At 50.9% G+C, this 25,918-nt stretch overlaps 14 protein-coding genes across 14 annotated transcripts; 8 read left to right on the top strand and 6 right to left on the bottom strand.

Moving 5' to 3' along the window:
• Window positions 1–352: 352 nt before the first annotated feature.
• On the top strand, window positions 353–1,797 carry SNOG_05954 (hypothetical protein; the record flags this gene model as incomplete). The annotated part of the gene is made up of 3 exons (XM_001796292.1): window positions 353–677; window positions 777–1,733; window positions 1,796–1,797. Coding segments are annotated over 3 exons (1,284 nt in total).
• Window positions 1,798–3,043: 1,246 nt separating this feature from the next.
• SNOG_05953 (hypothetical protein) lies at window positions 3,044–4,364 on the top strand (the record flags this gene model as incomplete). Its single annotated transcript, XM_001796291.1, has 2 exons — window positions 3,044–3,251; window positions 3,655–4,364. The coding sequence occupies 2 exons, from the start codon at window positions 3,044–3,046 to the stop codon at window positions 4,362–4,364; spliced, it is 918 nt and encodes a 305-aa protein (XP_001796343.1).
• Window positions 4,365–4,703: 339 nt separating this feature from the next.
• On the top strand, window positions 4,704–5,637 carry SNOG_05952 (hypothetical protein; the record flags this gene model as incomplete). The annotated part of the gene is made up of 4 exons (XM_001796290.1): window positions 4,704–4,842; window positions 4,908–5,180; window positions 5,242–5,454; window positions 5,585–5,637. 4 exons carry the CDS (start codon window positions 4,704–4,706, stop codon window positions 5,635–5,637), a joined length of 678 nt encoding a protein of 225 aa, XP_001796342.1.
• Window positions 5,638–5,929: 292 nt separating this feature from the next.
• SNOG_05951 (hypothetical protein) lies at window positions 5,930–6,519 on the top strand (the record flags this gene model as incomplete). The annotated part of the gene is made up of 2 exons (XM_001796289.1): window positions 5,930–6,485; window positions 6,518–6,519. Coding segments are annotated over 2 exons (558 nt in total).
• Window positions 6,520–6,705: 186 nt separating this feature from the next.
• On the bottom strand, window positions 6,706–8,372 carry SNOG_05950 (hypothetical protein; the record flags this gene model as incomplete). The annotated part of the gene is made up of 3 exons (XM_001796288.1): window positions 6,706–7,041; window positions 7,122–8,156; window positions 8,208–8,372. 3 exons carry the CDS (start codon window positions 8,370–8,372, stop codon window positions 6,706–6,708), a joined length of 1,536 nt encoding a protein of 511 aa, XP_001796340.1.
• An 865-nt stretch (window positions 8,373–9,237) lies between these two features.
• SNOG_05949 (hypothetical protein) lies at window positions 9,238–10,396 on the bottom strand (the record flags this gene model as incomplete). The annotated part of the gene is made up of 3 exons (XM_001796287.1): window positions 9,238–10,021; window positions 10,070–10,270; window positions 10,323–10,396. 3 exons carry the CDS (start codon window positions 10,394–10,396, stop codon window positions 9,238–9,240), a joined length of 1,059 nt encoding a protein of 352 aa, XP_001796339.1.
• Window positions 10,397–10,957: 561 nt separating this feature from the next.
• SNOG_05948 (hypothetical protein) lies at window positions 10,958–12,357 on the top strand (the record flags this gene model as incomplete). Its single annotated transcript, XM_001796286.1, has 4 exons — window positions 10,958–11,134; window positions 11,185–11,482; window positions 11,531–11,868; window positions 11,937–12,357. The coding sequence occupies 4 exons, from the start codon at window positions 10,958–10,960 to the stop codon at window positions 12,261–12,263; spliced, it is 1,140 nt and encodes a 379-aa protein (XP_001796338.1). The 3' UTR covers window positions 12,264–12,357.
• Window positions 12,358–12,586: 229 nt separating this feature from the next.
• SNOG_05947 (hypothetical protein) lies at window positions 12,587–13,650 on the top strand (the record flags this gene model as incomplete). The annotated part of the gene is made up of 2 exons (XM_001796285.1): window positions 12,587–12,899; window positions 12,986–13,650. The coding sequence occupies 2 exons, from the start codon at window positions 12,587–12,589 to the stop codon at window positions 13,648–13,650; spliced, it is 978 nt and encodes a 325-aa protein (XP_001796337.1).
• A 990-nt stretch (window positions 13,651–14,640) lies between these two features.
• On the bottom strand, window positions 14,641–16,387 carry SNOG_05946 (hypothetical protein; the record flags this gene model as incomplete). Its single annotated transcript, XM_001796284.1, has 4 exons — window positions 14,641–14,829; window positions 14,886–15,719; window positions 15,774–16,203; window positions 16,257–16,387. The coding sequence occupies 4 exons, from the start codon at window positions 16,385–16,387 to the stop codon at window positions 14,641–14,643; spliced, it is 1,584 nt and encodes a 527-aa protein (XP_001796336.1).
• A 1,325-nt stretch (window positions 16,388–17,712) lies between these two features.
• SNOG_05945 (hypothetical protein) lies at window positions 17,713–18,308 on the bottom strand (the record flags this gene model as incomplete). Its single annotated transcript, XM_001796283.1, has 3 exons — window positions 17,713–17,808; window positions 18,139–18,159; window positions 18,213–18,308. The coding sequence occupies 3 exons, from the start codon at window positions 18,306–18,308 to the stop codon at window positions 17,713–17,715; spliced, it is 213 nt and encodes a 70-aa protein (XP_001796335.1).
• Window positions 18,309–19,340: 1,032 nt separating this feature from the next.
• On the top strand, window positions 19,341–21,138 carry SNOG_05944 (hypothetical protein; the record flags this gene model as incomplete). The annotated part of the gene is made up of 5 exons (XM_001796282.1): window positions 19,341–19,472; window positions 19,531–19,716; window positions 19,892–20,297; window positions 20,346–20,665; window positions 20,713–21,138. The coding sequence occupies 5 exons, from the start codon at window positions 19,341–19,343 to the stop codon at window positions 21,136–21,138; spliced, it is 1,470 nt and encodes a 489-aa protein (XP_001796334.1).
• A 531-nt stretch (window positions 21,139–21,669) lies between these two features.
• Window positions 21,670–22,323, top strand: SNOG_05943 (hypothetical protein; the record flags this gene model as incomplete). Its single annotated transcript, XM_001796281.1, has 3 exons — window positions 21,670–22,015; window positions 22,066–22,137; window positions 22,250–22,323. The coding sequence occupies 3 exons, from the start codon at window positions 21,670–21,672 to the stop codon at window positions 22,321–22,323; spliced, it is 492 nt and encodes a 163-aa protein (XP_001796333.1).
• Window positions 22,324–22,693: 370 nt separating this feature from the next.
• On the bottom strand, window positions 22,694–24,415 carry SNOG_05942 (hypothetical protein; the record flags this gene model as incomplete). The annotated part of the gene is made up of 3 exons (XM_001796280.1): window positions 22,694–23,775; window positions 23,823–24,246; window positions 24,296–24,415. 3 exons carry the CDS (start codon window positions 24,413–24,415, stop codon window positions 22,694–22,696), a joined length of 1,626 nt encoding a protein of 541 aa, XP_001796332.1.
• A 1,070-nt stretch (window positions 24,416–25,485) lies between these two features.
• Window positions 25,486–25,800, bottom strand: SNOG_05941 (hypothetical protein; the record flags this gene model as incomplete). Its single annotated transcript, XM_001796279.1, has 2 exons — window positions 25,486–25,587; window positions 25,732–25,800. The coding sequence occupies 2 exons, from the start codon at window positions 25,798–25,800 to the stop codon at window positions 25,486–25,488; spliced, it is 171 nt and encodes a 56-aa protein (XP_001796331.1).
• Between the last annotated feature and the right edge of the window lie 118 nt (window positions 25,801–25,918).

Below are 25,918 nucleotides of genomic sequence, written 5' to 3'. Positions count from 1 at the left end.
GATTGAGAATCGATTAAAAGATGTTTTGTATTCATATATTTCGGTGTCTTCCACGACCCATGCTCTGAGTTTTGTCTCCTGGTCGAATTGGTCGTGAAACTATCTAGGGTTTGTATTAATAATAATGAATAGCTTCAGGGGTCTCTATGAATAAAGGAAATTGCGGTTGAGGAGAGACCTGAGAAGCTGACATCTATGACTTTAGGACGGGAGCATTAGGGCCGATTTTGTCACGCTAGCACGCGTCTCTAGCGCGATCGATCTCTGCTCTCGACATCTTCAAGCGCGTACATCACAGAACGTATCAGAACCTTGACTCGACAGAATACTCGCCTCAAAGATACGTCGCACTATGGCACCACGAAAGAAGCCTGTGATGATAGGCAAGCCGAAAAACAGCAAGACTGCCAAGACACACACTATTCCGATACCTGAAGGGATTACATCAATAGCTCTACCACCTTCACGCGTGCATCATGCGTCATACCACTATCCACTCCTGCTTGACGATAGAAAGGCTTGTGATGGGTTGCTGAGCTGGTTCAAAGGCGTCGAAGAGACGCGCAGTATGCCTTGGCGGAAGACATGGATCGATCCAAAGGACTACGAAGGAAAAGCGGAAGAGCTAGGAACAGTACTAGGCAAGAGAGCGTATGAGGTTTGGGTCAGTGAAGTCAGTAAGTTTACCTGCCAGTTTGCGAGCGCACCTCCCTATCAAGTCACGTGCCCTCACCTTATCCATCTAGCCATGGCGTTTTTTCCTAACTTTAATGCAGTGCTTCAGCAGACAAGAGTGTCCACTGTGATTCCTTACTTCAACAACTGGATTTCAAAATGGCCGACAGTACAAGATCTTGCCGACGCAAACCACGATGATGTTCTTGCAGCGTGGAAGGGACTGGGCTATTATTCACGAGCAACGCGACTTCATGAAGGCGCAAAAGCCATGATAGCGCAATCTGCTGGCTCAACTTGTCCTCTCCCGAGCAAAGCAGTCGATCTGCAAGAATTTCCTGGTATTGGTAGATACACTGCAGGTGCTGTATCTAGCATTGCGTTTGGGGAGCCGGAGCCGGTACTCGATGGAAACGTGATCAGAGTGCTCAGTCGACAACTCGGTCTTTACATGGATGGGAAAGACAAGAAGGCTACTGACGTTTTGTGGGAGGAAGCTGACCGCCTGATCAAGCACGTTTCCGGCCTGTCGGATGCAGGTGTAAGCGAAGTGCCAGGACAGTGGAACCAAGCGCTTATGGAGCTAGGCTCTACGGTATGCACGCCGAAGCCACAGTGCGCTGATTGCCCGATACAAGCGACCTGTAGGGTCTACAGTGAAGGCCAGGCGCTGTCGACCAAACGCCAGTCGCCAACAGTGATACCTGATATTGAAGATGCATGCACCTTATGCGAGTTACTGGATACCGAGGACCTGGCAACAATTACAGAAGAGACTGAGGATATTGAGACACCAAAGGCAACCAAGAAGCGGAAGGCCAACACGAAGCAGAGCAACAAGATTTCGCAATACTTTGCTATTGGGAAGACCGAACCACAACCGACCACAGATTGCGAGGATGACGAGATTGCAACTGAAGGCTCGGACCATCTGAGCTCCAAAAAACGGAAGGCTTCCTTGTCTGATCCTGTGGCAACATCAATCATGAAATCAACGGTGATGTATTGCTCACTGTTTCCCAAGAAAGTGGCCAAGAAGAAAGCCACGGAGGAAGAGTGTGTCGTATGTGTCGTTGAATTACGTCCATCAACAGGGAACAGCAAATGGCTGATTGAACAGAGGCCAGCCAAAGGTATGAAACTTGAGAATTCAACCCCGACTTTACATCCATGCTAACCGGTTCGCAAGGTCTCCTGGCATCCCTGTGGTACGTATCGCGTGGCTTATGGAAATCTTTCCTCTTTCGATTCGATGCGCAGCGAATGGCGATAGGCCGTACTTTCGGCTCTCAATTACCTTATCACTGGTTCCCAACTAACTTTTCATATCTAGGCAATTCCCGCAATGTACCTTGTCAGCATCAAAAAGTACACCTGCGTCTCGTAAAGCGTCGGCGCAGAAGTACTTATCAAGCCTTAGCATTGGCGACGTTGATGCGGGCGACGCAGTTCATGTCGCCGCTTTCCCATCATTGGTCCACGTCTTCACACACATCAGACTGACCATGCACGTCCATCAATTCAGCATTGCCTGCGACGACATCGAAGGTTTCGTCTCTGATGACGTTGGCCCGCCCGCTCGGAGATGGGTGGAAACCGAGTCTATGGATGAACAAACACTGTCCACTGGCATGCGCAAGTGCTGGGATCTTATTTCAAAGTAGGGCGGGTATTCTCACGTCACCCTCCACTCAGTTACAATTCCTCACACAACTCGCGTTCCCCACGAGCCGTTATCTCTCGCCAAGAGATACACACCTGGCTTCCGCACTGCCGCAACCTTGGCATATCCACCACTTCTTGGCAATTCTGGGGGAGAGCCGAATGATAAGAGCAGTTCATGGTGAACCCGCTATACTATATGCGGCGCTGTAATCCTATCCATGGCGCCTATGCACCTCCCAAGGAGGATTTGGCCGAAAGGCGAGCATTGCGTATCATTGCACTTGATTGGACTGTCTCAGGTTTGTGTGCCATGAGCATGCGGATAAGATGTGTACTCCATGACACAGACGCGGTTGAGCGCTGACTACATAATCTCGTGGTGCTCCACATTTCGAAATACTGGCTTTATTACACAGGCATCTCGAGTTACCGCTCCCAGTAGACATGGCGACATTACCAGCTCCCACTCCAATTGTGGAGTGGCCGGACTACAACCTTCAGCCAAATGGAGGAGATGTTATGACGACAGATTTGAATGCACTCTATGACAAAGGCGACCTTTGCTGGATGTTGGTCAGCACGATTCTATGCTGGTGAGTTATGCAATTGAGTACACCAGCAATGTCTAACATGTCCAAGGCAAATTACTCCAGCTATTGGCTTTCTCTACGCCGGCATGCACCGAAGAAAAGCTGCACTCACCATGATATTCCAGTCGCTTTTCTGCGCATGTGCCGTGGGCATCCAGTTCTGGGTGTACGGATACTCACTCTATCAATCTCACACTACTGGCCCTTTCATTGGCGATCTGTCCAAAGCTGGTCTTCACAATACGCTTGGTTATCCTTCGCTCGCAAACTCTGACATCCCCGACATCCTATACGCCTGCTTCGGCTTTACATTCGTGACATGTACGGCAATGATTCTCGCCGGAGCCATGCTTGAGCGCGGCCGCATGTGGCCTTCGATGCTATTTTTACTTTGCTGGACGACATTCGTTTATTATGTTCTAGCATATGCCGAATGGAATCCAAGTGGCTGGCTGTTCAAGCTCGGAGTCTATGATTTTGCTGGCTCAGGACCAGTTCATATCGCATCGGGCTTCTCAGCATTGGCTTGGGCGGTCATGTTAGGCCCAAGAGCTGATCCGCACAAAGAATCGCATCATCCCAGGATACCACATTTTAGGCCCCATAACCCTTTTCTTGTGGGTCTTGGTACGATCTTGATCTGGTTTGGCTGGTATGCGTTCAATGGTGAGTAAAATACTTTCATTACAGAGGGATCGTAAGTACTACTGCTAACGCCAGACAGGTGCTTCCACTGCCAATATCTCCATCCGCTCAATCTACGTCGTATGCAACACCAACCTTGCGGCCTGTGGCGGCGGCATGGCCTGGGCTCTTCTTGAATACGCGCACAGTGGAAAGTTCTCAATCATCGGTTTCTGCTCCGGAATCATCTCAGGTCTAGTTGGAATTACGCCGGCTGCCGGCTTCGTACCGATTTACGTCGCGTCGCTCGTCGGAGCCTTGACCTCTTGCTGCTCCTACTTCACGGTCAAGTACAAGTACCTACTTCGTATCGATGAGGGTCTCGATATCTTCGCCATCCACGGTGTTGGCGGCTTCGTTGGCGACATCCTGACTGGATTCTTCGCTGCTGACTACGTACCAGCCATGGACGGCGTGACAAATACGTATGAAGGTGGATGGTGGAATCGCAACTGGAAGCAGATGGGCTACCAATTAGCTGCTGCTTGTACATGCGCTGCATGGTCATTTGTAATTTCCATCATACTGCTCTTCATTATCAACAGGATCCCGGGATGCCACATCAGGGCGTCTGAAGACGATGAGCTTAGAGGATTGGACTACAAGTACTTCCACGACGTTGAGGGCGATATGATGGTCTTGGATGGGTATGGCGCGTCAACCCCAGGAATGACCAGGTCTGGTGTTGTGAGCAATGCTCCCAGTCACGAGGGTGTTGAAGTTCCTATTTCGTCTGAGAAGCGAGATTAATCCAGGAATATCACCGGTTCTTGAGAGAATTCTTACATGAGCCCGATGGATCAAAGCATCGTACGACAAACAACACATTAATCTAATTATACTGCATTTTCGACCCACCCTTCTTGACTCTTCCTGCTTACCTCCTTCCTTCGCGCGTTCGATAAGGTACACGCGACCGGTCACCACCAGTCCGGCGACGCCTTCTCGTCTATCTAGACTTTATTTGGCTAATGCCTTCAACACGCCGCGGCATCTGCAAGGTACCAATAAATGCCACCGCGCCCCCAATCGCGCCACTCAATTCCCATCATCTCCAATTACCCTCCTTGTTTGAAAAGCATTTCCAAGATGAAGTTCATCGCCACTATCAGCAGCCTCGTTGCGCTGACGGCCGCAGCCCCAGATCCACTTATTACTCCACGGGCTGAAGTCGCGGCGCGCCAGGACACCAACCCTGCTGCGCTGGGGTATGTGAGCGCGTCGACGTGTAAGTGGTCCCATCTTTACATGCTTCCGAAAGCACGCATTACAAATCCACCTAACGCATAGTAGTCTCCGACCTCCGTTCCTGCGACTACCCCGCAACCCTTTCCCGCAGCGGCTCCCTCGCACAATGCTGTCAAAGCAGCTCCTGCATCTTCTGGTCCTCATGTTCAGCGGGGACACTATTCGCCAGTCAAACCTCGCTGTTCTGCGATCAGGGGTATTGTAATACCGCTGTGCTCGTTCCTACTGTTGGTGCGAGCAGTGGGCAGAATTACCTTGGGTGTTGGGCGACGAGCCTTGGGCAGAGCCCGTTTACCATTGTTGCTGATGTTGGGAGCGGTTAGTGATTACCTGTTGTACTGGGTTCTTGAGTTGTGATTGCTAATTATGTACTGTATAGCTGCGGTAGGCGTCGCTACGGGTTCGGTGACTGGAAGTAGCAGTGCGAGGGCTACTGGGGCGTCTTCTGGAGGTCGTTCAAATGCGGCTACATCTGCAACTGGGAGCGCGACGCCTGCATCGTCGTCTGTTGCTGTACAATCATCTGGAGCCGCTGAACATGCTGTCGTCCAGCCATTGACCGGCTTGTTTGGTCTGGTCGCAATGGTGTTCGGTATGTTATGAGACGATCAAGTGGTATATGCGAAGGTTCAATGATGAGCATGAAGTGACAGACAATATTGGGAAGTACTTCGTTTCTGATGTGTACATAGTGGGGACCTGAAAATCGTAGACTAATGCAGGCACGGCCGGCTCCCCGACAATCTCGCACTTCGGCCCTTGGGGCGTGCTGTAAACTCCATGTCACTAATCAGCCTGACGTCAACATGCATTCGTTCAACACCTTGCTCTTGAAGGATTCCTTAGAGCCCACTGTACTCCAGACTAGTTACACTGTAGGCCCCGCTCGGATCCCTTGAAATCCGGTAGGAACATCTTGTACATGTGACTGTAAAGTACACATAGCACTATAAGTAGTCGGTCGACAGGTGATTCCAGATATCACTTCGCCAAACATCACAATAACCTCATCCTCTTGAAACAAAACATAACCTAGAAGCATCACAATCCTTATACACACCACCAAAATGTCCCCTCCCTCCCCCGTCCTCATCTTCAGTCCCTCCGGCGCCGTCGCCTCCTCCGCCGCCCTCGAACTCCAACGCCTTAATCACCCCATCTACCTCGCCATGCGCGACCCATCCAAACCCCTTCCAGGCCTCTCCACCTCTATCCCCCGCCTCCAAGCCGACCTCTCGGAACTCCCCTCCCTAACCCGCGCCGTGCAAGAATCTGGCGCCACAACCGCCTTCCTCTACACCATCTGGTCATCATCTGACCACATGGCCTCGACCTTCTCCACCCTGCAATCAGCAGGGATAACCTTCATCGTGCTTCTCTCCAGCTTCACCGTACGCGGCGATCAGGGTCAAGACACAGATATGAGCCAGCACATCAACGCCGTGCACGCGCGCACCGAGGCAGCGTTGGCAGCGAGCGGCGTGCCGTATGTCGCTGCAAGACCGGCGTATTTCAACAGTAACGTGCTCGCAAACAAAGCCGAGATCAAAGCGGGCAAAGTCGGGCTCGTGTATCCTGACGTCCCGTTTGATTTCATCGCGCCGAGTGATGTTGGGGTCGTGTGTGCGCGGCTTCTCACTTCGCCTCCACCGCAGGAGAGGCATGTGTATCTGTGTGGGCCGGAGATGGTGACGCAGCGGCGGGCGCATGAGGAGGTTATCGCCAAGGCGTTGGGTACGAGGGTGGAAATCGTGGAATTGGGGGAGGAGGCGTGGTTCGAGAAGATGGAGGGGTGGCCGAGGGGGATGGTGGAGAGTGTGGTGCAGGGACTCAGGGAGACGAGTCAGGGGAAGAAGGAGGCATATCCGGAGTGGATGTATGGGCCTGCGGTGGAGAATGTGAGGAGGCTGAAGGGAAGTGAACCGATGGGGTTGGGGGAGTGGGTGGAGAAGAATAGGGAGGTGTTTGAGTAGTTATCATTGATTATTGATCTTTGCAAGTGAGAGGGACCTAGCTGCTCTCTTTCGGGATGAGGTGCTACGTTTGTCTCGAGAGTACTCATGTTCTGGGTCCCAATGGCCGCCTCTCGAAGTACAAAGCCCCACTGGTGTACATAACCGCCCCAAGAGTCAATAGTGCAGCGTACACCGCGAACCCCGTCAGATATCTTGGCGCATCTCTATCTGGCCAGATGTAGCTGTTATAGATCTGCGCCAAGTTCCCTAGCCCTGTCATCCAAGCAAGTGCGATTGACCGCACCTCTGGCTCCACAGCACCCATCGTTGTCGTGCTCCAGGCGAGAGCAAGTGGTGCAGTGCAGTACAAGCCCATATTGAGGAAGCAAAGCAGCACATACCGAGCGGTGTAGTTCATCACTCCAGCTGTTATCGCGGAGAAGACGGCGGCGAGGAACATGGTGGCGGCGAGGTAGTAAGCTCGTCTCGAAGGATGTCGATCGCCCAGAATCGACAGAGCAATAGTAGCAGGTACAGCACATACATACAGCGGAGCAGTCATGAACTGTGCCGTTGTAGAGCTATAACCCAGTCCCTCAACAAGCGTGGGATAGAAATACCCAATTGAGAAACTCCCATCAACCATCATAAACGCGATGAAAAAAATCCAGTGCGCCGGGGTAGTCATGGCATACCACAATGCTTTCATGATCTTCATGCGTGACTCCTTGTCCACGTTGATGTTCAGCCCGTCGAGTTCTTGCCGGCTGACTGCCAGCGCGCGCTCATCGGCCGTAAGCTTCTTACACGTACTCGGATAGTCGAGGAGCACAAGGGGCGCGAGAAGTGCACATCCGCATGTTATAACGCCCTCAACCAAGAACAGCCAGCGCCATCCGGGGATGCCATGGGCGCCATCTAGTCCACTTGCAATCGCGCCAGCGAGGACGCCACCAAACGCACTCCCCAGGATACCCGCAAGCCAGAAAACCAGAAAGCGTTTGGTCTGCTCTGTTTTCCGGTACCACATACTGAAGATGTGCAAGACAGCTGGGCTAAATCCCGCTTCCAGAGCGCCCAGTGCGAATCTTAGACCCCATAGTTGCGCGGGGGTGTTGATGGCGGCTTTCGCTGCGACTACAATACCCCAGAGGAACATGATGGTTGGGATATATCTGCTCGGGCGCATGCGCGCGAGGATCATGTTCGATGGGACGCTGAAGACGATGTAACTGACTTGGAAGAGGTTGATGGCGAGCGAGTATTGCGTGTCAGAGAGATTGAGTGCCTCTTCCATGCCGGCTATCTTTGCGTTGCCGATGTTTGTGCGGTCCATGTACTAATCGGAAAGTCAAATCTCCTGTGTAAATGCTGGCTTGGATGCACTCACTGCTAGGAGATACAGGAACCAAATCGAAGGCATGAGATACATGTCGATTTTGCGTACAAGCGCCTTCTCTTCCGCAGACTTCACCGAGATTTCTTCATCGCTGCTCGTTGCAGTCTCAACTTGGCCCGCATAGTCGACACCTTTTTCCTGGAGTGATTGCGCCATTGTGTCGTTTCATGGCGGCAGCAAAGAGGGGAAGAGTCGAATACTTATGCTGATGACAAGTAGCAATTTAGAAAGCTTCTCAGTAATATAGATGGACCAATATAGCCAGCTTCGGAATATGACTGGTTGTAACGAAGTTGATGAGATACTTATGCTGATGGCTCCGACGATCATCTTGGCGGTACTCAACCGGCAATTTACCTAGAGCATTATGATTGAACCAGTTTGACACTTACTACGACATAGTTTCAGCATGATGTGCAAAGCCGATGGATACTTTTGTATCTTGTTGCCCACAGAAATCGAGCCGTAAAGCGCGTTCAAAGTCGTGGTGCTCATCGTAATGTTGTGTAGCGGAAGCAATTCGCCAAGCTCCTCCATCAATGCCAAGTAGTAGAGGCGGGGCAATGATGACGAGGATGCTCACGGCAGTGATGTTGCCCAGGGATCGAATCCGGGGTACCTTGTTAAACGCCACGGTGCATGTGAAGTCAGATCAAGTCGAAGTTTGGAGGGAGGAACTTGAAGGATGCCTCGTATTTCAGACACGCTAGTGACTAAGCGAGGGTCGTGATACATGCTCCTAAATGGCCGTTGCCAGAGAATGATCGCAATATGAGATGAAGTAAACCGTCTGCAAAAATTTCAGTTCCCGACGGTCAGTAGAGTAATGACATTGCAAGGTCATAACCTGGACCATTTCAAACGCCGAAGCAGAATGTAGCACAACTCCAGCGCAACGCATCTGACGCCTTCCTTCCCAAACATCATTGAACGCATGAGATATTCATTTACAAAGGCCGGTCTCGAGTGGGCTAGCCAGACTCGCGCCATCGTAACCATCGTCGAGCAACAGCTTTCTCCATCACTTCTTCAGGGCGGCGTCATACAAGCTCACCAACACACCAACAACGGCACCAATCTGTAGACCATGATAACCTCCTGGAACGTTGTTGCGCACAACACCAACGGTATCCGCGGAGAAGGGTCCCCAGCTGAGATCGTTGACCTGAATGCTGCCAGGTGTGCCTGCTAGAGCAGGGTTGGCCGTAGGAATGCGGTACGCGCTGTAAGCAAGGATGGCCTTCAGGATGTTGAAAGTGAGCGGGTCAGCGGGATATTGGCGGTCCTCAGACTTGCGGTTTGTGTTTGTGCGCAGGGTCAGGTTGAAGAAGTAGGAGAAGACTAGTGGGAGGACCCAACTCGTGAGGGACCAGAGAGTGGCTGGGGCCCACCAGTCGCTTGTGAGGAGCGCGAGGAAGTCTGGGATGAAGAGATATTGGCTGTTTGTCCATGTGGACAGGGAATCTGACAAGGCAATTGTGGGAGTCGTCTGCAGGGTGTTCCATTGTAGCCCGGCTGCTTCAAGCAGAAGAATGAGTGTCTGGATCGTCGCGACAGAGCTCGCGTTCTCACGCACGAGCTCCTTGAAGTAGTCGATGTGTGTACGGTTCCAGAGGTCGCTCGTCTTCTCCTTCATGACCTGGAACGACTGGTCGGCGACTTCCGCAAGCTGAGCTGGCGATGCGGGGATGTCAACCTGACCCATAACTTCGGAGACGCGTCGGGATACGGCTCGCGGAGTTCGAGTGACAAGTGCGGTAGCGCTCTCTTTTGCGCCCGCAGTCGCGTCGAAGAGTGGTTCCTCACTGTGCGAGTGTTAGCTTTGGCGCGTCGCGTGCGAGTGGAAGTCATACGAGGGAACTTTGATCAGCGTCCGACGACGCGTCTTGGTCAAGGTTACAGGCGCAGATGGCGATGAACGCTCGCGTTTTAGAGGCGATCCACTGCGACCATAGTAGTCGCGAAATTCGGGGTGCTTTGCATAGGTCGTCTCATTTTCGTTCAGGTGGTCTTCAAGTGCCTCGACCAAATCGTCCTTCAAGTATCCGTCGGCACTGCAGCACGTTGATTAGCTGAAATTCACGCGCGTGAAAAAGGAGCACGTACTTGGGCATTCCAGCCTTCTGCGCAAGTTCAATGAGCTCGCCTTTGCGCTTCTTTTGCAACCAAGAATGAGACATGATTTTCGCTGGGAATGCGGTCGCGTAAGTGTTGCGATCCGAATGATATGTGTTTTGAAGAGAACGGAGCGCGTTGCGGGGATCAAGTCTGGGATGGTGGTGTGTTGATAGTGGGCGGCGCGTAGCTGGTCAATGTTTACTCGAAACGGCTGGGTTCACGTGATCCACGCTAACTGAATTGAGGCTTATTCGATACCATCATACTGTCTCGCTACCATGGTCTACTGAGTACGACGCTGTTTTCGTCTGGACGAGGTACGAGAGGGCCTTTGCAAGAATGAGGGGTGCGGTACCTGAATCTGTGGGGTACGGTGCAGGGCGTCATCTGGTCTAAGTGCTGGCGATAGGGACGCTGGTAGCAGGGTGCGGCGTCGGCGTCCGGTCTTGGCCGAAATTTTGAGAAGCCGCCTAGCATCACCGCACTGCCACATGTAGAACCAGCGTCACTCATTGCACTCCCAATTCTACGCTTCCTCTCTCCTTGCGCCCATTCGTCCTTTCTCTCTGTACTTTACCCGTTACTAAACCCAAGCGCCGTGTCGCTACGGAAGCTCTACGCTAATGGTACTTGCCCGTGTGGCCAACTTCTTCACCAACGGGGACTCTACAAACGATCTTGTCGACAAGCGAAGCAATGATGCTAGCGCAATGCAAAAGCTTGAAACCATGGCGGATACAATCGGAAGCGCGGTCGAGGAGGAGATAGATGACGAAGCGGCGCGACCGCCATATATACATGTGAGGGTGCCTAGTTTAGAATGAGAAGGACTTCAATTGATCTCAGGCAGGCAATGCTAGCGGGAGGCATTGGAGGCACAACAGGCGACATGCTGATGCATTCGCTGGACACGGTCAAGACGAGACAACAAGGCGACCCGCACATGCCACCGAAATACACATCCATGGGGAATACCTACTACACAATATGGCGACAAGAGGGCTTCCGAAAAGGGTTGTACGGAGGAGTGCAGCCAGCTTTCCTCGGGTCTTTTGCAGGCACTGTGTGCTTCTTTGGCGCATACGAGTGGAGTAAAAGAACCATGATTGACTATGGCATTGCGCCATCAGTGTCATACTTTGCAGCTGGTACGTCATGTCGAGAGGATTGTTGAATGCGAAATGCTAAACATACAGGACTCTTCGCCGATCTCGCTGCAGCGCCTGCATATGTTCCGTCCGAAGTGCTGAAGACGCGCCTACAACTACAGGGCCGGCACAACAATCCTTACTTCAATTCGGGCTACAACTATCGCAACACCATAGACGCGGCTCGGACCATCGCTAGAGTGGAAGGCTTTAGCGCACTATTCCACGGCTACAAAGCCACACTGTGGCGTGACCTGCCCTTTTCGGCATTGCAGTTCGCATTCTACGAGGAACTTCGAGACCGCGCGAAGCGCTACCAGGGGTCTCACCTAATCGGGCTGCCATTGGAAATTGCGACCGCAGCAAGCGCAGGAGGAATGGCAGGCGTGATTACAACGCCACTCGATGTTGTCAAGACGCGAATACAAACCCAGCATAGCGACACGACCTCCAGCTCGACAACAGCACCCAAAGCCACTGTTTCACCGACAACATCGACAAAACACTCCACTCCTTCGAGGCCTACCGCATCACGTCCTGCACAAAGTCGACCAATATCTACGTCCTCGCCGTCGACAACGTTGAGACCCCACGGCGCAGCCATGCTCGATACCTCCTCGGTCATGACTGGACTGAAGATCATATACAAAACAGAAGGAATTGCTGGCTGGTTCCGAGGGGTTGGTCCGAGAGCCGTATGGACCAGTGTTCAGTCTGGTACCATGCTTGTGTTGTACCAGACACTTTTGCGGCATTTCGAGCAACATCCGCTCGTGAATAGGGACGACGTGTAATACCATTGTACGAACATATTCGCATAGAAGCATTAGTGGCGTTAGGGAAGCGAACCATAGACTAGACTTGCGAATACCGAACACTTGACTCCGAGTTGCAGGCCGGAAGGGAGGTGAGTGCGTGGCATGCAGTCGCATGCTTCACTAACATTATTCGAATGTGGTGTGAGGTACAGCGTGGCTGCCAAAAAGTGGGGCGCATGTCTAGCGCGGCGTTGTCATCGACGAGGTTGTGACGACACCCCATAAGCACTCGCAAAGTCCCTGAATCTGGTTTTTATGGCTACAGTTGTAAGACCAGTAACACGATATGCGACTAAATCCCAACGGCGACTCTACAGTCTTCCCAAAGCGTGCTCAACTGCCAGTCGTAGCTGGCACTCCAGAAGGCTCTGCTTGGTTCTGGGGCGGGAGTGATGAGTTGGGAAGACTGAACTTGCTTACACCGCAGCGGATAGCGAAAGCTACGCAAGAGAATGTGAAGACAGGAGATGTTGTTTCACTGAATTTACCTTTGGATGTACCGAGTCCACCGTTCTTTGGCAGGAAACCCTTTCATCACGAGATCAAATCTATCGGCAAGGGTGCATTCGACGATGAAACATCTACCAACACCCAGTCAAGTAGTCAATGGGATGGGTAAATACCTCCATATCAATCACATAAACAGCGTGTGCTAACTTCTCATCAAGGTTCCGCCACTTCGCAGACCCCAAATCCGGCTACCACTACAACGGCATTCTGTCAGACGAAATCCTAAAAGACGAAGACCTCGTAGATGAAGACCGCCCCGAGCCATCTCTCCGTCTCGGCATCGATGCTTGGGCCCGCAAAGGCATAGTCGGCCGCGGCGTCCTCCTCGACATCTACACCTGGTCCCGCGAAAACAACAAGCCCTACGACCCCTTCACCACCCATAACATCGCAGCCTCCGATCTCCTCGCCTGCGCACAGTCTCAGAACATTACCTTTGAAACCGGCGACATCCTACTCATCCGCACCGGCTGGCTAGCCGCATACCACTCCCTCACCCAAGCCGAAAAAGAAGACCGCGCGAAGCTAGACGTCATGCAACACCTCTATGCCGGCCTGGAAGCCAGCGAGTCGATGAAAGATTTCCTGCACGACAATTACTTCGCGGCGGCGGCGACCGATAATGCGAATTTCGAGGCGTGGCCGCCGCATAGCTTAGAGGACAGCTTGCATGCCTCTATGCTGCCGCTGTGGGGGATGCCGATTGGCGAGCTATGGGATTTCGAGGCGCTGGGAGAGAAATGTAGGGAGGTGGGGAGGTGGACTTTCTTGCTGACGAGTTCGCCGGGCATGGTGCCGGGGGGTGTGGCGAGTTCGCCGAATGCTTTGGCGATGTTTTGAGTTGTCAGGGGCGAGCAAATGGGGATAGGGTTGTGCGAGTGTATGAATACACAGATGCGGAGACGAAGATGTGCCAATACTGTCTGAGGTAACGGGATGGAGTAGTAGCTAGTCCCACTCGATCATACCAGGTACGATTAAATATGTAAAAGAAAAAATCGAATATGTATCATGTGCTTTCGTATTCTGGAGACATTATGATTTAGTTCCAGATACTTGGTATACTTGCGTACAGCCATGTTCCAGCACCACGACATGTAAACGTGTACCTTATTGTCGGGCTCGTACAACTGAGACGTGAAACCCCACAGCAGTGACTAGGGACGAATCATTGAAGTAGATTCACATAATCCAATACTGCTGTGCATAATTTCGAAGTCACTATGCTGTCGTCAAACCATAACAAGATACCATGAGTCCAGTAAACTAGGTGACATGGACATTCGAGTGCGTTTGGAAATTCACGAGCTCTCCGTTGTCATGGATTGTTGGGTTGCACTGGGCGCTGTGAATACGCTTCTACCAGGAGTGCGCGTTGTCTTCATGTCACAGAGCTCTTCCAAACATCCATATATGCTGTGTCTATTGCGACATGCTCTCAATCTGCAGAACTTATAGCACACATTGATTCAAGAACGACTTATTCAACATTTTACCCATCACCAAGTTATCATACACTTGACAGCCAAGCATCTTCCAAGTATGTAAGCAATTATTGCCTACTGTGTGTCATACGACATGCTCATCGATCTAGATCCGACGAGAACTTTTTACTCAAGTCAAAGCACACACATTACAATGACCAACAACATCGCAACCCATCTCATCAACCAACAGGGTCCCATCGACCGCGACAAGCGATGGATCTGCCCCGAATGTGGCACAGAGAATGCGGTTGGAGTTGCATGCCCATGCGGGAACGAGAGCGAATAAACATTCAAAACGGAAAAAAGGCGATTTGTTTTATTCATGATTGCTTGACAGCATGACTTAGTCCTGCAACTCAACCGCATCAACAATATAATTCGCACTCAACCACTCCGCATCTCCACTCCCACTCACACCCATCGTCAGCGTGTTCGCTCCTGCCTGGAACGCACTCGCTGGTACTGTCCAGGTGTACACTTCGCCGAAACCGCGGTATGCGCCGCGCGTCACGCCTCGTGAATCAATGAGTGTCTGTTCGTTTCTGATTAGCTTTCATATTACGAGTAATGGCTGGCTTGCATGCTTACTGGTGCTCCTGGGTCTGTTCCCGTCCAGCTCCCAATCTTGACCGACGGTCGTCCACCCTTGAAAGACAGCGTCGTGCCCACGCGCAAGACGTGCGCTTTTACTTGCGCGCTGGTGAGTTCGAAGGTGACATTTGCAGCGGTATTTTGTTTCGCCCACAGCGCCATGGGGAAGTCTGACGCCTTGGACGTCCCCACTGTATATGATCCAGCCCAAGAACTCATCCGCACGTCAGACGGATGCATCCTGGTGATCTTATCGCCGTTCTTCAGCTCAAACGGCTGCCCGTCAAATTCACCAATGCGCCAGATCACCGCGGGCGATACCTCTTTTGATGCAATGTCCTTGGACGCGGTTTGTCCCGCAGTGACGGTGACCGTGTCGGTAGCAACGACAAATTCGCCCTTGTACAGTTTCATGTTGTACGTCCCCGCTTTCATCGCCGGACTTTTGTAATTTCCGCCCGACGCTTTGGTCCAGTACTGCGCTGCGTCGTTGTACCAATGCAGCACGGTCTCAAACTTGCTGTCCACGCCTGTTGCTTTACCAGTAACGCTGCCGCGACCGCTTTCGCCAACGTATCCGTCGATTTTCAGCGAACCGAAGAAACTCGTGTCGGGTGCAGAAGGAGGTGATGCGCCGGCGGGTTGAAAAGTAATGGCGTATGGACCTTTCAGACCACTGCGCCAGGCCTCAGTGCGCACGTGGCCGGAATTCATGTAGAAATAAAGTTCTTGGTCAGGATCGGTGGTTTGGGAATTTATATCGCGCATGAATGGGCCGCCGGAGGAAGTTTCGTAGGCAAGGCCAGGCATGGACATGCAGACTTGCGCTTTCTATTGGATGTTAGATCTTTCATGGGGCGGAAATGTGGCTTGGGATTAGCTTACAGAGCCAGAGACGCAGTGCACTTTGTCGTCGATGAAGCGATCTGATGTGTACATTTTGCAAGCCGTATGACCATCGGAACATCTGAATGTGTCTTTGCCTTCGATTGCGGTGCAGCCACGGACGTCTCCTACGTTTCCGTGTACACCAGTGGGCACTTCAGAGACTTGCAGGCGCGCAAGGAAGCGAAGCTCTCCTGGATCTACTTCACCTTGGTTGTTCGTGGCCATGTATATGCTTGCCTCCTGGGGTTTAGCGATATAATAATGCGTTACTGGTAGGCTGCTTGACTTTGCAGTGATCTTGATGAAGCCATTGATCGTCTCAGCTGTGACAGTTGAAGAACCTAGACCAGAATTTATTCCGGATGCTTTGACAGTGCCTTGGTATTCTACACCATTGTAATTGAGGCTAGTAAGATCGCCAGTCGACCTGTGTGGATATCAGCATTTATGTGATATGTGTAGACGTTATCGGGTGCATACTTATTAATCTCGAAGACCAGTCCGCCATCAGTGTCAACCTTGTATCCAGTGGTTGTGGAAGTGAGTCCGAAGGCTGCACTTACGCCTTGGCCTATGGACAGTACAGTTGCGACACTTGTGATTAGATGCATGCTGAAAAAGTTGAAGCCTCGCGGATGCCACTGGTGAACATGTGGGTATGCCGAGACCATATACGGCCCCAGAAACAAGGCTAGTTCCTTCTGAACCGTCGCTAATGGAAACTCGGATACATTAATCGTTAGCAGATGGCGTATTCCGAGTAGGTCTACCCCAGTCGTACACTCTAGGCCAAACCTTCCACGGCGTGCGAAATTGACGGGGATTTTTCGTTTCAGACGTGCGATTAATCTCCGCAATTGTTCCGGCCTAGAACACGACCGTTTGAGGTGTTCAAATATGTTATATGCTTGAGATATTAATTGACCGCTTCAATTTCCATGCCTTCATAGTGAACATGGCCGATCTACTCTTCGAGCGTTCGGGTGATGTGGGCCCGATTTGCGGGGTGAAAATAGGGTAGACGTTCGCTCGGTCGTAAGATGACCCAGGAGATTTCAAGCACCGCCGTAAATCACAAATGAATCCAGGCGTGACATTAGGAGTCAAGAATTCATTACCTGCCTAAGCGTTCGGTTAAAAGCTTGACCCTAATTGGCATGCGTCTGGGGAATTGTTCATAGGTTCGGTCTACCTAGTACACGGACCACTGTCGTCTGACCGCTCGGTTTTAGATTGCCCGAACCCATGGGAAGCAGGTGAGCAATGTCAACTTGGACCGGGCAAGTGAGAGGAGGGCTAAAAATACAACGCCTGTCGCCGCGTTGGACCGAAACGGGATAGGGAAGCGTCTTGTTCGGGTCAGAAGTGCTTCCTAAATGGATCATTCATCCCTAGTCCCTGAAGGTCTGGAACATCGCCTGTTGTTGGCACTTGGTATGCCAAATCTGGGGTAATGGGGTCTCAATGAGATGCCCAAGTGCTGGCTCGGCTCTTATTTCGTTCGCATTACGTCATCATGTCCTTCCTTTCCACCAGGCCCCGGCAAAACTCCCGTCCGCCCTCACCGAACGAGAAGAGTGAAGAGGTAGCCTGAATATGTTCAACCCTTTTTGCAAAACTAGATGAGTCATTTAATAGCATCAAATATATTTAGGTTTCTTTATAAACTTATGAGTATGCTCCTACAGACTATTAGATCACTTCGCGCGTGTGTAGAGCGGACACGAATTTTGCCGCTGCCTGGTGTTCCTGGGTCTTCTCTCGTTTTCCACCACAATGCGAAAAATCCTGCTCACACACCACACCTACACTGTCGATACGATCGACTAGGCCGGAAGTGATGAGAGAAACTCTGGATTGTCAGCATACACCGTCAGCTGAGGCCGTTACTCACGTAGCTCGTGAACCGAACAAGACCATCGCTGTGAGACGTTTCTCAGCCAGTGTTGGGAACAACCAAGAGACCAATAGTAGGTCGATGGTCAAGTTCAGGACGATACTGTCGACCAATGGGCCGCTGCTTCGACAACGTCTTGGAGGAATAGGCCTTTCGGCTATTTGACCACATGGAAAAGCCACAGCAAAATATGAAAGGCTACTCAACACACCCAGGATGAGGCCTAGACTTGACTCCACTTTCCGAGGCTGTGGGATGACGCTGTCTATCAGGAACGCAATTGACAAGTTCGCAAAAAGCATTAAACAGATTTCTAATAGCTGGGCAGAAAGGACCGCCTGTATAGTCAGAATTGTCATAATTGCGAGCATGTTCACGCGCTCTAGAGAGCATTATGGCATGTCGCGCGTCAACATGCACCATATGTTTCCCAAGTCCAGCATTGACCGCAAATTGCCAGCTTACGACTGCACCAATGTATAGGAACTACGCTACGTTAGTGCACAGAATCCTACAAAGCGCACAGCCTGGTCTCTTACGATACTAACAAGCGCTGATTTGTCGTCTGCACCAAACTTGACCTTGTGGATAAGAAGGCCTCTCGCGGAGCGAGCCACTACAACGCCAGAGGTCATGGCTGCCCAGGAGTAGAGGGACACCAGGACGAAGTCTCCAGGGGTGGATCGAGTATTTCGCTGGTTAGCTTGATAGCTTCCTATGGTCGTGTAAAGAAGCCGGCGGCTGCACAATGGGGAGGCTCGATACGATTTGTTCAGGCTCAGGGACAACACGATCTCTGCATTGCCCGTAGGACGCAGCTGTCTTCCTGGGCCTTCACCGATCGGCCTCTCGAGGCGTTCTCATGTGTCAGCATGTCTCGTCTAGCTTGCGCTTAGTTGACTTTTCGCCGATGCTGCGTTACTACACGCTTCTCATGAAAGGCTCCATGTCGGAATGCCGTTTGAGCCAGCATGTACGTTGCGCTATTCTCATACTGTCAGGAATGTCTCTTTATCTTTGGCGAATGTGCATAGACTTTCGAAAATGTCATTTCGTCGGGTGCTGGGTTCACCCGCCAGCTTCAGGCAAGTGTTATTCAAGATGAGCAAGGTTTCGACGCCTTGCAGTCGATTTGGCGAACACGGAGCGCGGACCTATCGTAGCCAACCCGCCATGGAGGCAAGTTGCCGAGACTTAACGCGGGAACCTGACATGCGGTCCGAGATTAAGTCTATTTGCTGGGTCCAACAAGCTCCGCCGTTCCTAAGATGGGGAAATAGCGCATCTCCTCTTCGTTCGACATGGTCGGTTCGGAGGCCACGACGATTGCTGCACTGTGCTATGAGATGGTCACCGGTAAAGTTCAGTAGGTTTTCGAGAGAAGTCAAACATCGGAGGAGGATTCACGTCGGGGTATTCACGTCGGAGGATTCACGTCGAATGGGGACGCGCATGTGTCCAGATGCTGCGAAACATGCATAATTGGTCATCTCTAGCATGCAGTCTCAGAGGCTGCCCACCAATCATTTTTGCAGCTCGTATCACATCGTCTTACGACGATTACCATTTCCTTTCCTTCCACGTTACGCGGGGCCCCCGGTTCTCAGACTCTCCTCACCTAAAGTTTCTTTAGTGGCACAGGACATTTACTGAGTGACTGCCCAATAATGACTTTGGTTAGCGAGTACAAGACGACTGACCTAAACCTCGTAGAACATGGCTCGAGCAGTGGCGAGAATGCTGGTGGTACTCCTATGGAACGTCAATCTGTTGGCGATTATCACTCAAGTGGCCTTGATGTAAGTTTTTCCATTCTTGTTCCCCATGTATCAAAGCTCCGGCTAACTGTCAATTCAGCGATACATCAACTTCGCGACCGCCGTAAATTTTGGTGTCATTATACTTGCATCATGGGAGTCCTTTGCCGTTACATTGCCAGTTCGCATTGACGAACGGCGGGCCTGCGTCCATCTTCTACGGATCTCTACTGGCAAGTCTAGGTGCATGCGCAGTGGGCTTCTCACTAGCCGAGTTGGCTTCAATGTACGTCCTTAATATCCACTTTTCGACAGTAATTTGACAATCGACAAGTGACCCAACTGTCGGGGCACAATATCGATGGTCGGCCAACTTTGCACCCTTTGCTCCACGATTTTGGGGGCTATTGCAAGGTAAGCTCAAAAATTGTCGGGCAGAATGTTGTTAACTTGGTGACTAGGATGGATCACTACTGCAGCCTGGTGCTTCGCGTGCAGTGGACCTCCTTTCCATTCTCGCCAATATAATCACATCTCTTGCAATCTTCAATTACGAGAACTATGTTCCCGAGCGGTGGCACACTAGCTTAATCATGATCGCCATCATGTTGGTGCCCCTCATATCGAATCTGTGGTTCCGCAAAGTTCTGGATGCTGTCGAGATGATAGGTGGCATTCTCCACCTTTGTTTGTTCGTTGTGTTCATTGTCGTTCTCATTGTCTTTGGACCGCGCAATGATTCCGAATTTGTCTTCAAGACCTTGACCTATGAGACCTCTGGCTGGAATAGTCCTGGCGTATCATGGGGACTAGGATTACTCAGTATGACGTTCTCCGTCACCGGGGCAGATGGCATTTTGCACATGTGTAAGTTTCAGCACAAGATGTATCGACAACGACTGACAAGTAGTACAGGTGATGAAGTCAAAAAAGTTCGGACTCGGGTACCTCGGAGCATCATTATCGCGGTCACTGTCAATTCAGCTCTACTTATCGTCTTTGCGACTATCCTACTATTTTATATGGGCCCCCTCGACGACATCATCGATACCCCTCTACCACTCCTCTGGGTCATCTACGGAATCACGGGCTCGAAGACAGCAGCTAATGTTCTCATCTCGGTGCTTGCGATCATTACCTTTCTCGCACTATTCAACATCTTCGCTTCGGTGTCACGCCTCATCTGGGTATTTGCACGAGACAACGGTTTGCCTTTCTCGAGCTTTTTCGCACATGTATGTAATATCGGTCACTCTCTGGCTTCGCTAATATCCGAGATTAGTTACATCCTACACTTCGTCTACCTGTAAACGCTTTGCTCCTTGTTGGAACAATCGTCACTTGTTTGTCGCTCATCTACATCGCCAGCGTAACGGCCTTCAATGCGCTCATCTCGCTGCAAGCCATAGCTATACACATATCATACTTCTTCCCAATTCTCTTTATTCTATTGCGAAAGCTGCGCGGACCGACTCCGCCTTATGGACCATTCAAGATGGGCCCTACCGGAGTACCTGTCAACATTTTTGCGCTCTGCTACATTGTGTATGTCGTTTTGTGGATGCCATTCCCTCAGATCTTGCCCGTCACCAAGGACAATATGAATTATGCTGGTCCGATCTTTTGCGCTGTGGTGTTGGGTGCTTTAGGGCATTGGTTCATTCGTGCAAGGAAGACATTCCGATTGCCGATCACTCGGTACGAGTAATCAGAAGAGGGGCGATATCATGTCAGAAAGGTCTACGATTTGACTGATTGCTCTCTCGTTTCAGAGAAGGCAAGAAGCAAAATGTATCGAGCGCATAGCACAAATTGAGAAATGGAAGGTCTCATATGGGCCCATTGCTGACTGCACCAACGCCACTTACGTAATTCCTTCAACCTTTCCCTACCTTGCTAACCATGTTCACTCCCAATCAGCTCGAAGACGAGCACAGTGGAAGTCAACTTCTAAAAGCAGAAGTGCAGCAGGACTTTGCAAGCGCTTGGCCAACTCATTGCCCAATTCAGCATACCACTTCCGCACAGCCTCGCGCAATAGCATGTGTTGATTGGCTGTCGACGTTGAATAGACCGTAGAAGCACCGATGGCGTTCCCTGCTCGATTATTGCCGATGTGGGACATCGCTTCAAGACCCTGTATTTAATTCTTGGGTCCCTTGCACTCAATTATCCCGTTGGGCATCATGTGTACAGCACATCTCCACAACACCACCAAATCTATGTGGCGATTGTCACCATGGCTCAAACTTTGCACCCCCTCCCGCAACCAGGACTTTCAATATATCCTGGATTTACCGCAACGAAACCAGAGACGTTCCTTGCCAAATGTCGCAATGCATGGTCGGACCGCGCTTCGTATCTCATCTCGTATTCGTCTCCGAACGGGAAGCCCCTAAATCCTTTCATGGAGATAGTTGAAGAAAAAAAAAATAACATCAGCTTCAAGGCGATGAATGGCCAAGAAGTGATGCGCATTATTAAACAAGAACATACTTGGAGCGGGGCCGAGTACCACGGCATGCGAGGCGAAGGAAATGAAGTGTGGCACTTGCAACTGAAGGGCAGTTGGTCTACAGAATATCGTACGCTTTGTGCACAACATTCTGTGGGTTGTATACTGAGATATCTGCAGATTTACAACTGTACGGTGAGGCGGAGGCGAATCAACTTGTTGTGGAGAACAAACTTCTCGGCGCCGACAAAGGTGTGTTGTTGAACGGTCATCCTGCTTGCACTATGTCACGGCATGAGGCATGGAAACATATTTATCGAAGGGACATCATCAACGTTGCGCCTGGGTATGGACGTTCTGCTAGCACTGGGTGTGGCTTGGATCAGGACGGACAAACAGAAGCAAGATGAGAAGGCAGCTATTTCAGCAGCTGCCTGAAGACAGGGATCGACAGCACAGCGACAAATTCATACCACTGGTATATGCTTCTTTTGCATAGATAACCCCCACTAGGCCCCGGCAAAAGTTCATGTCCGCCTTCACCAAGGAGAAGAGTGAAGAGGTTGCCTGGATATACTCAGAAACCTTTGCAAAGCTAAGTAAAATATCTTATAGCATTAAATTTATTTAAGCTTCCTTATAAACTTATTAGTGCGCCCCTAAAGACTATTAGATCACGTCGCGCATTTGTAGACTGGACAAGAATTTGCCGCTGCCTAGTGCCCCGTCATATTATCATTACTCGTTATCAAAGTGGTATACTGGTTTGTGTAATTAAATGTTTATACAATGAGCTAACCAGCAGCTATTATCGATGATTTTCTCTACTCCAAGTTCGGCCAAAACCTTTCATGGTCTTCTTTCTGACATCATCATCCGAGAACGACCCGTCTGGTAGTAAGCCAATCTGAGTCATCGACGGCAGTGCTGTGATCCTGCTGTCCCGGCTCGCCTCGCTCTTCATTGACTGCCTCGCGGTCCTAGGAGATTTGGGAACTCTCAGTAGCTCCATTTGCTCGTGTCTAGAATCTAATCGCTTCTCGCTGAACGGTGGTCTTATTACAGAAACTTTGGGTTCAGAGTAATTGCTCAAAGTAGAGTCCAGGCGATGGGAGTTCGAGCGCAGGTGCTGGTGATCAGTTGGCGCTAGAGAGTATTGCGACCAAAGGCTGTCTATGTTTGTTCCTTTGCTGGAGCCATGAACACTGCCATTGGCGTCGTGCGAGAGGGTCATCCACGAAGAAGGCTTCTTCCATTCGCGTTGTTGGCTTGGTTTTGAAGATGACTTGCTGCGGCTGCGACTGCGCGAAGATTGTGTGACGTGCGACAAGAACTCTCTGACGCGGACTGGTACGGCTTTCATAATGAGAATTCGAATGGACGGCATTGAAACGCACACAAACCCTGCAGCGAGCTCGAGCTCAGTCCAGATGGTTACTGGGACGTAGTCCCAAGTGGGGTCAAGGGATATCCTAAAACTGAGCAATGTCCGGAGGCGTACAATAGTGGCAACGCAGCCGAATGTGCCAAATGCAAACATTAACCCAACGGCAATCTTGCGATAACGCTTCATCTGCAGGTTACGGATGAAGACCATTGGTAGTATCAAGAGGATAAGGTCTTGCAGGATGGCGGACCCCGAATTGGCATAGGCAAGCGCTTGCACATCTAAGCACTTTGCTTTGACGTCGCGATCCCAAAACCCACTGATGGGAGTGCAAGAGAAGATTGTCAAGAAAAATATAACCAGACTGTTGACGACGATGTAGGTGAGGACAATGTAGGCAGCCACTCGGAATTGTCTGGTCGTGAAGATTTCGAGGTAGAAGAAGACCAAGGAGACTTTGATCATTGCAAGGACGAGCACATAGAAGGATTGTGCTACCCAGACTGTAGGCGTTAGCAACTTTGTACAAGAATCTGCCGTAGAGACCTACAGAAGCGCAAGATCTGCAGCAATTCCCCATCTTCGAGATTCCACAGGTGCTTGCCAAAGCCAATCTTGGTCATTTCTAAGACGCAGCCAACGGGCAGTGCGAGAAGTAGCAGAGCTGCCACAACAAGCCAGTCATCCATGGAAATATGTTTCGACACAATCTTGCCAGCAATCCTAAGCGCGACGAGCAAGATTGCCAGAGGATATATGATGCCCGTGTACATGAACATCTCGGTCCGCTTCGATGCTTGAGAGAAGCCGCAAAGGTCAGACTGTACTTTGACAGATCCAAGAGTGTCCGACATAGTGCAATTCGCGAGCATGCACGCTGACAGTGTGAGCGTGAGTTTGTCGTTATGGCATACGCAATCGACATCGGTCAAACTGCACCCACTCGCTGGGACAGTCTGGATCATGCACTTGATCTTTCGGGGTGTCAGTGGCGATTTTGCGTATATTGCACTCTAGACTTACACCGCATGCTGGAATGTCTGAAAGACCTAGGGCCCTCGATTCAAGATCGGAGTCAGTGAATGCGGCATCGCATGATCCCAGGATGAATAGCAGGCAAGTGGTGAGCGCCCAAAGCTTCATGAAGACGGTGGAAGTTCTTGGAGTTCGGTTGTGTCGAGCATGATATCGAGCATGCTTGGTGCGCCCATGGACAACTAAAAGCCCGCCCGCTGTACTGTAGGTGCCGGTAATGGCGTTCCAAATGCCCAAACTTTGTTGTGGCGTTGCTGCAATCTAGTCTTTAGCCGCGTGTCAGACCATCCTAGTGTCGCTCTTATTCGGCCAATAAATCGCATCGCTTCGCTTCTCCAGGATACGACGGACGGGTGCTACTCGGAGATTCGCGTGCGGAGGTGGTTCTAGCTACCTAGGTGTATCATGTCTTTGGTTGTGAAGGCACGCGGACATTGCCTCCGTCCATCTGCAGGGAAGGTATACCGCCGAACTATTGCGCCGCTGTACATATCTAGTGATGTGAGGTCGGCATGAATCTTCATCTGGGTAGCTGCATGAACTGCAAGGCTGATCTCCGACTTAGAATGGCTAGTAAATGTCTTTCTCGAGAAATGTGATCTGGTGAACATGTGGTGATCAAGAAAGCCAAGGTGAAGAGCGATGCATCCTTGAGCAGATCCACGTTGCCGTATATGTTAGCTGCATATCTACGAACTTTGACGCTTGTGAAACGTGGTGATCGTCAGAATGATGCCGGTACTTTTGGCGATCACTGCTGGCTCTTCGCAACGGCTTCATTGTGAACAATGGACGGTATAGCATAATGTTTATGGTCGACTACAAATTGTCCTTCAAAATCGAGCATCTTGTCAATATTAAAACTCTATATGACCGAAGTCAACGGTGCGGCTTGAAACAAGCTTCTTCTGGCTAGAAACGTCATACTCGATGATGTGCCTGGCACCGCTACATGATTCGGCAAATAGGGGCCAGGCACTCGCGTGTGGCGCTCAACCGTTTAGAGGTGCGGTGAACTGTTGATTCACAATCTGTTCCTATGATGCCCTTTAATCACGTCAATTATTCGCAGTCAGATGAATATGCAATCGTTGCGATGTGCCGAGGAGCAGAGAGTGGCGCCTTCGAAAGGGGTCGATCCTGGTTTTGCTAATCCCAACTCGGACTGGCGAATTCTCTTACCACCGAATGTCCATGAACGTCGCCGAAAGCTTCTTCAGCAACGCCGGGACTTGGAGCGGGACATGTTGATCGTTGCAATTATGTACAAACCATAATCCCTAGGCGGGGTACAATGTAGAATGAAACCGCTACATGGCGCGCTGTATGTTTCGTCGACTTTGAGTAGCGCCGGCGTTCACCGTCATCGGAAAATCCCATCCAACAGGATCAGGACACCCTAAGATCTTCCATCCTGCACGCACCATAATATACTCCAAGACCATGCGACCTCGCTTCCATCCGTTCTTCACATCTGCAGTCCAACTAGCCATTGTCTTGTGATCACAAGTCTAGCACTGCGTCATCCGTGTCACATGCCGCAGAGAAGTTCACAGAATCGACCGGAGTCAAAGTCTCCTCTCTTGCTAGCCAGGCTCAAGTGCGGATTTT

The sequence above is a fragment of the Parastagonospora nodorum genome (assembly GCF_000146915.1).
Source record: "Parastagonospora nodorum SN15 chromosome Unknown scaffold_8, whole genome shotgun sequence".
NCBI classification, from domain to species: domain Eukaryota; kingdom Fungi; phylum Ascomycota; class Dothideomycetes; order Pleosporales; family Phaeosphaeriaceae; genus Parastagonospora; species Parastagonospora nodorum.
Note: the sequence above shows the minus strand (reverse complement) of the source record. Positions and strands in the feature narration are given on the sequence as shown.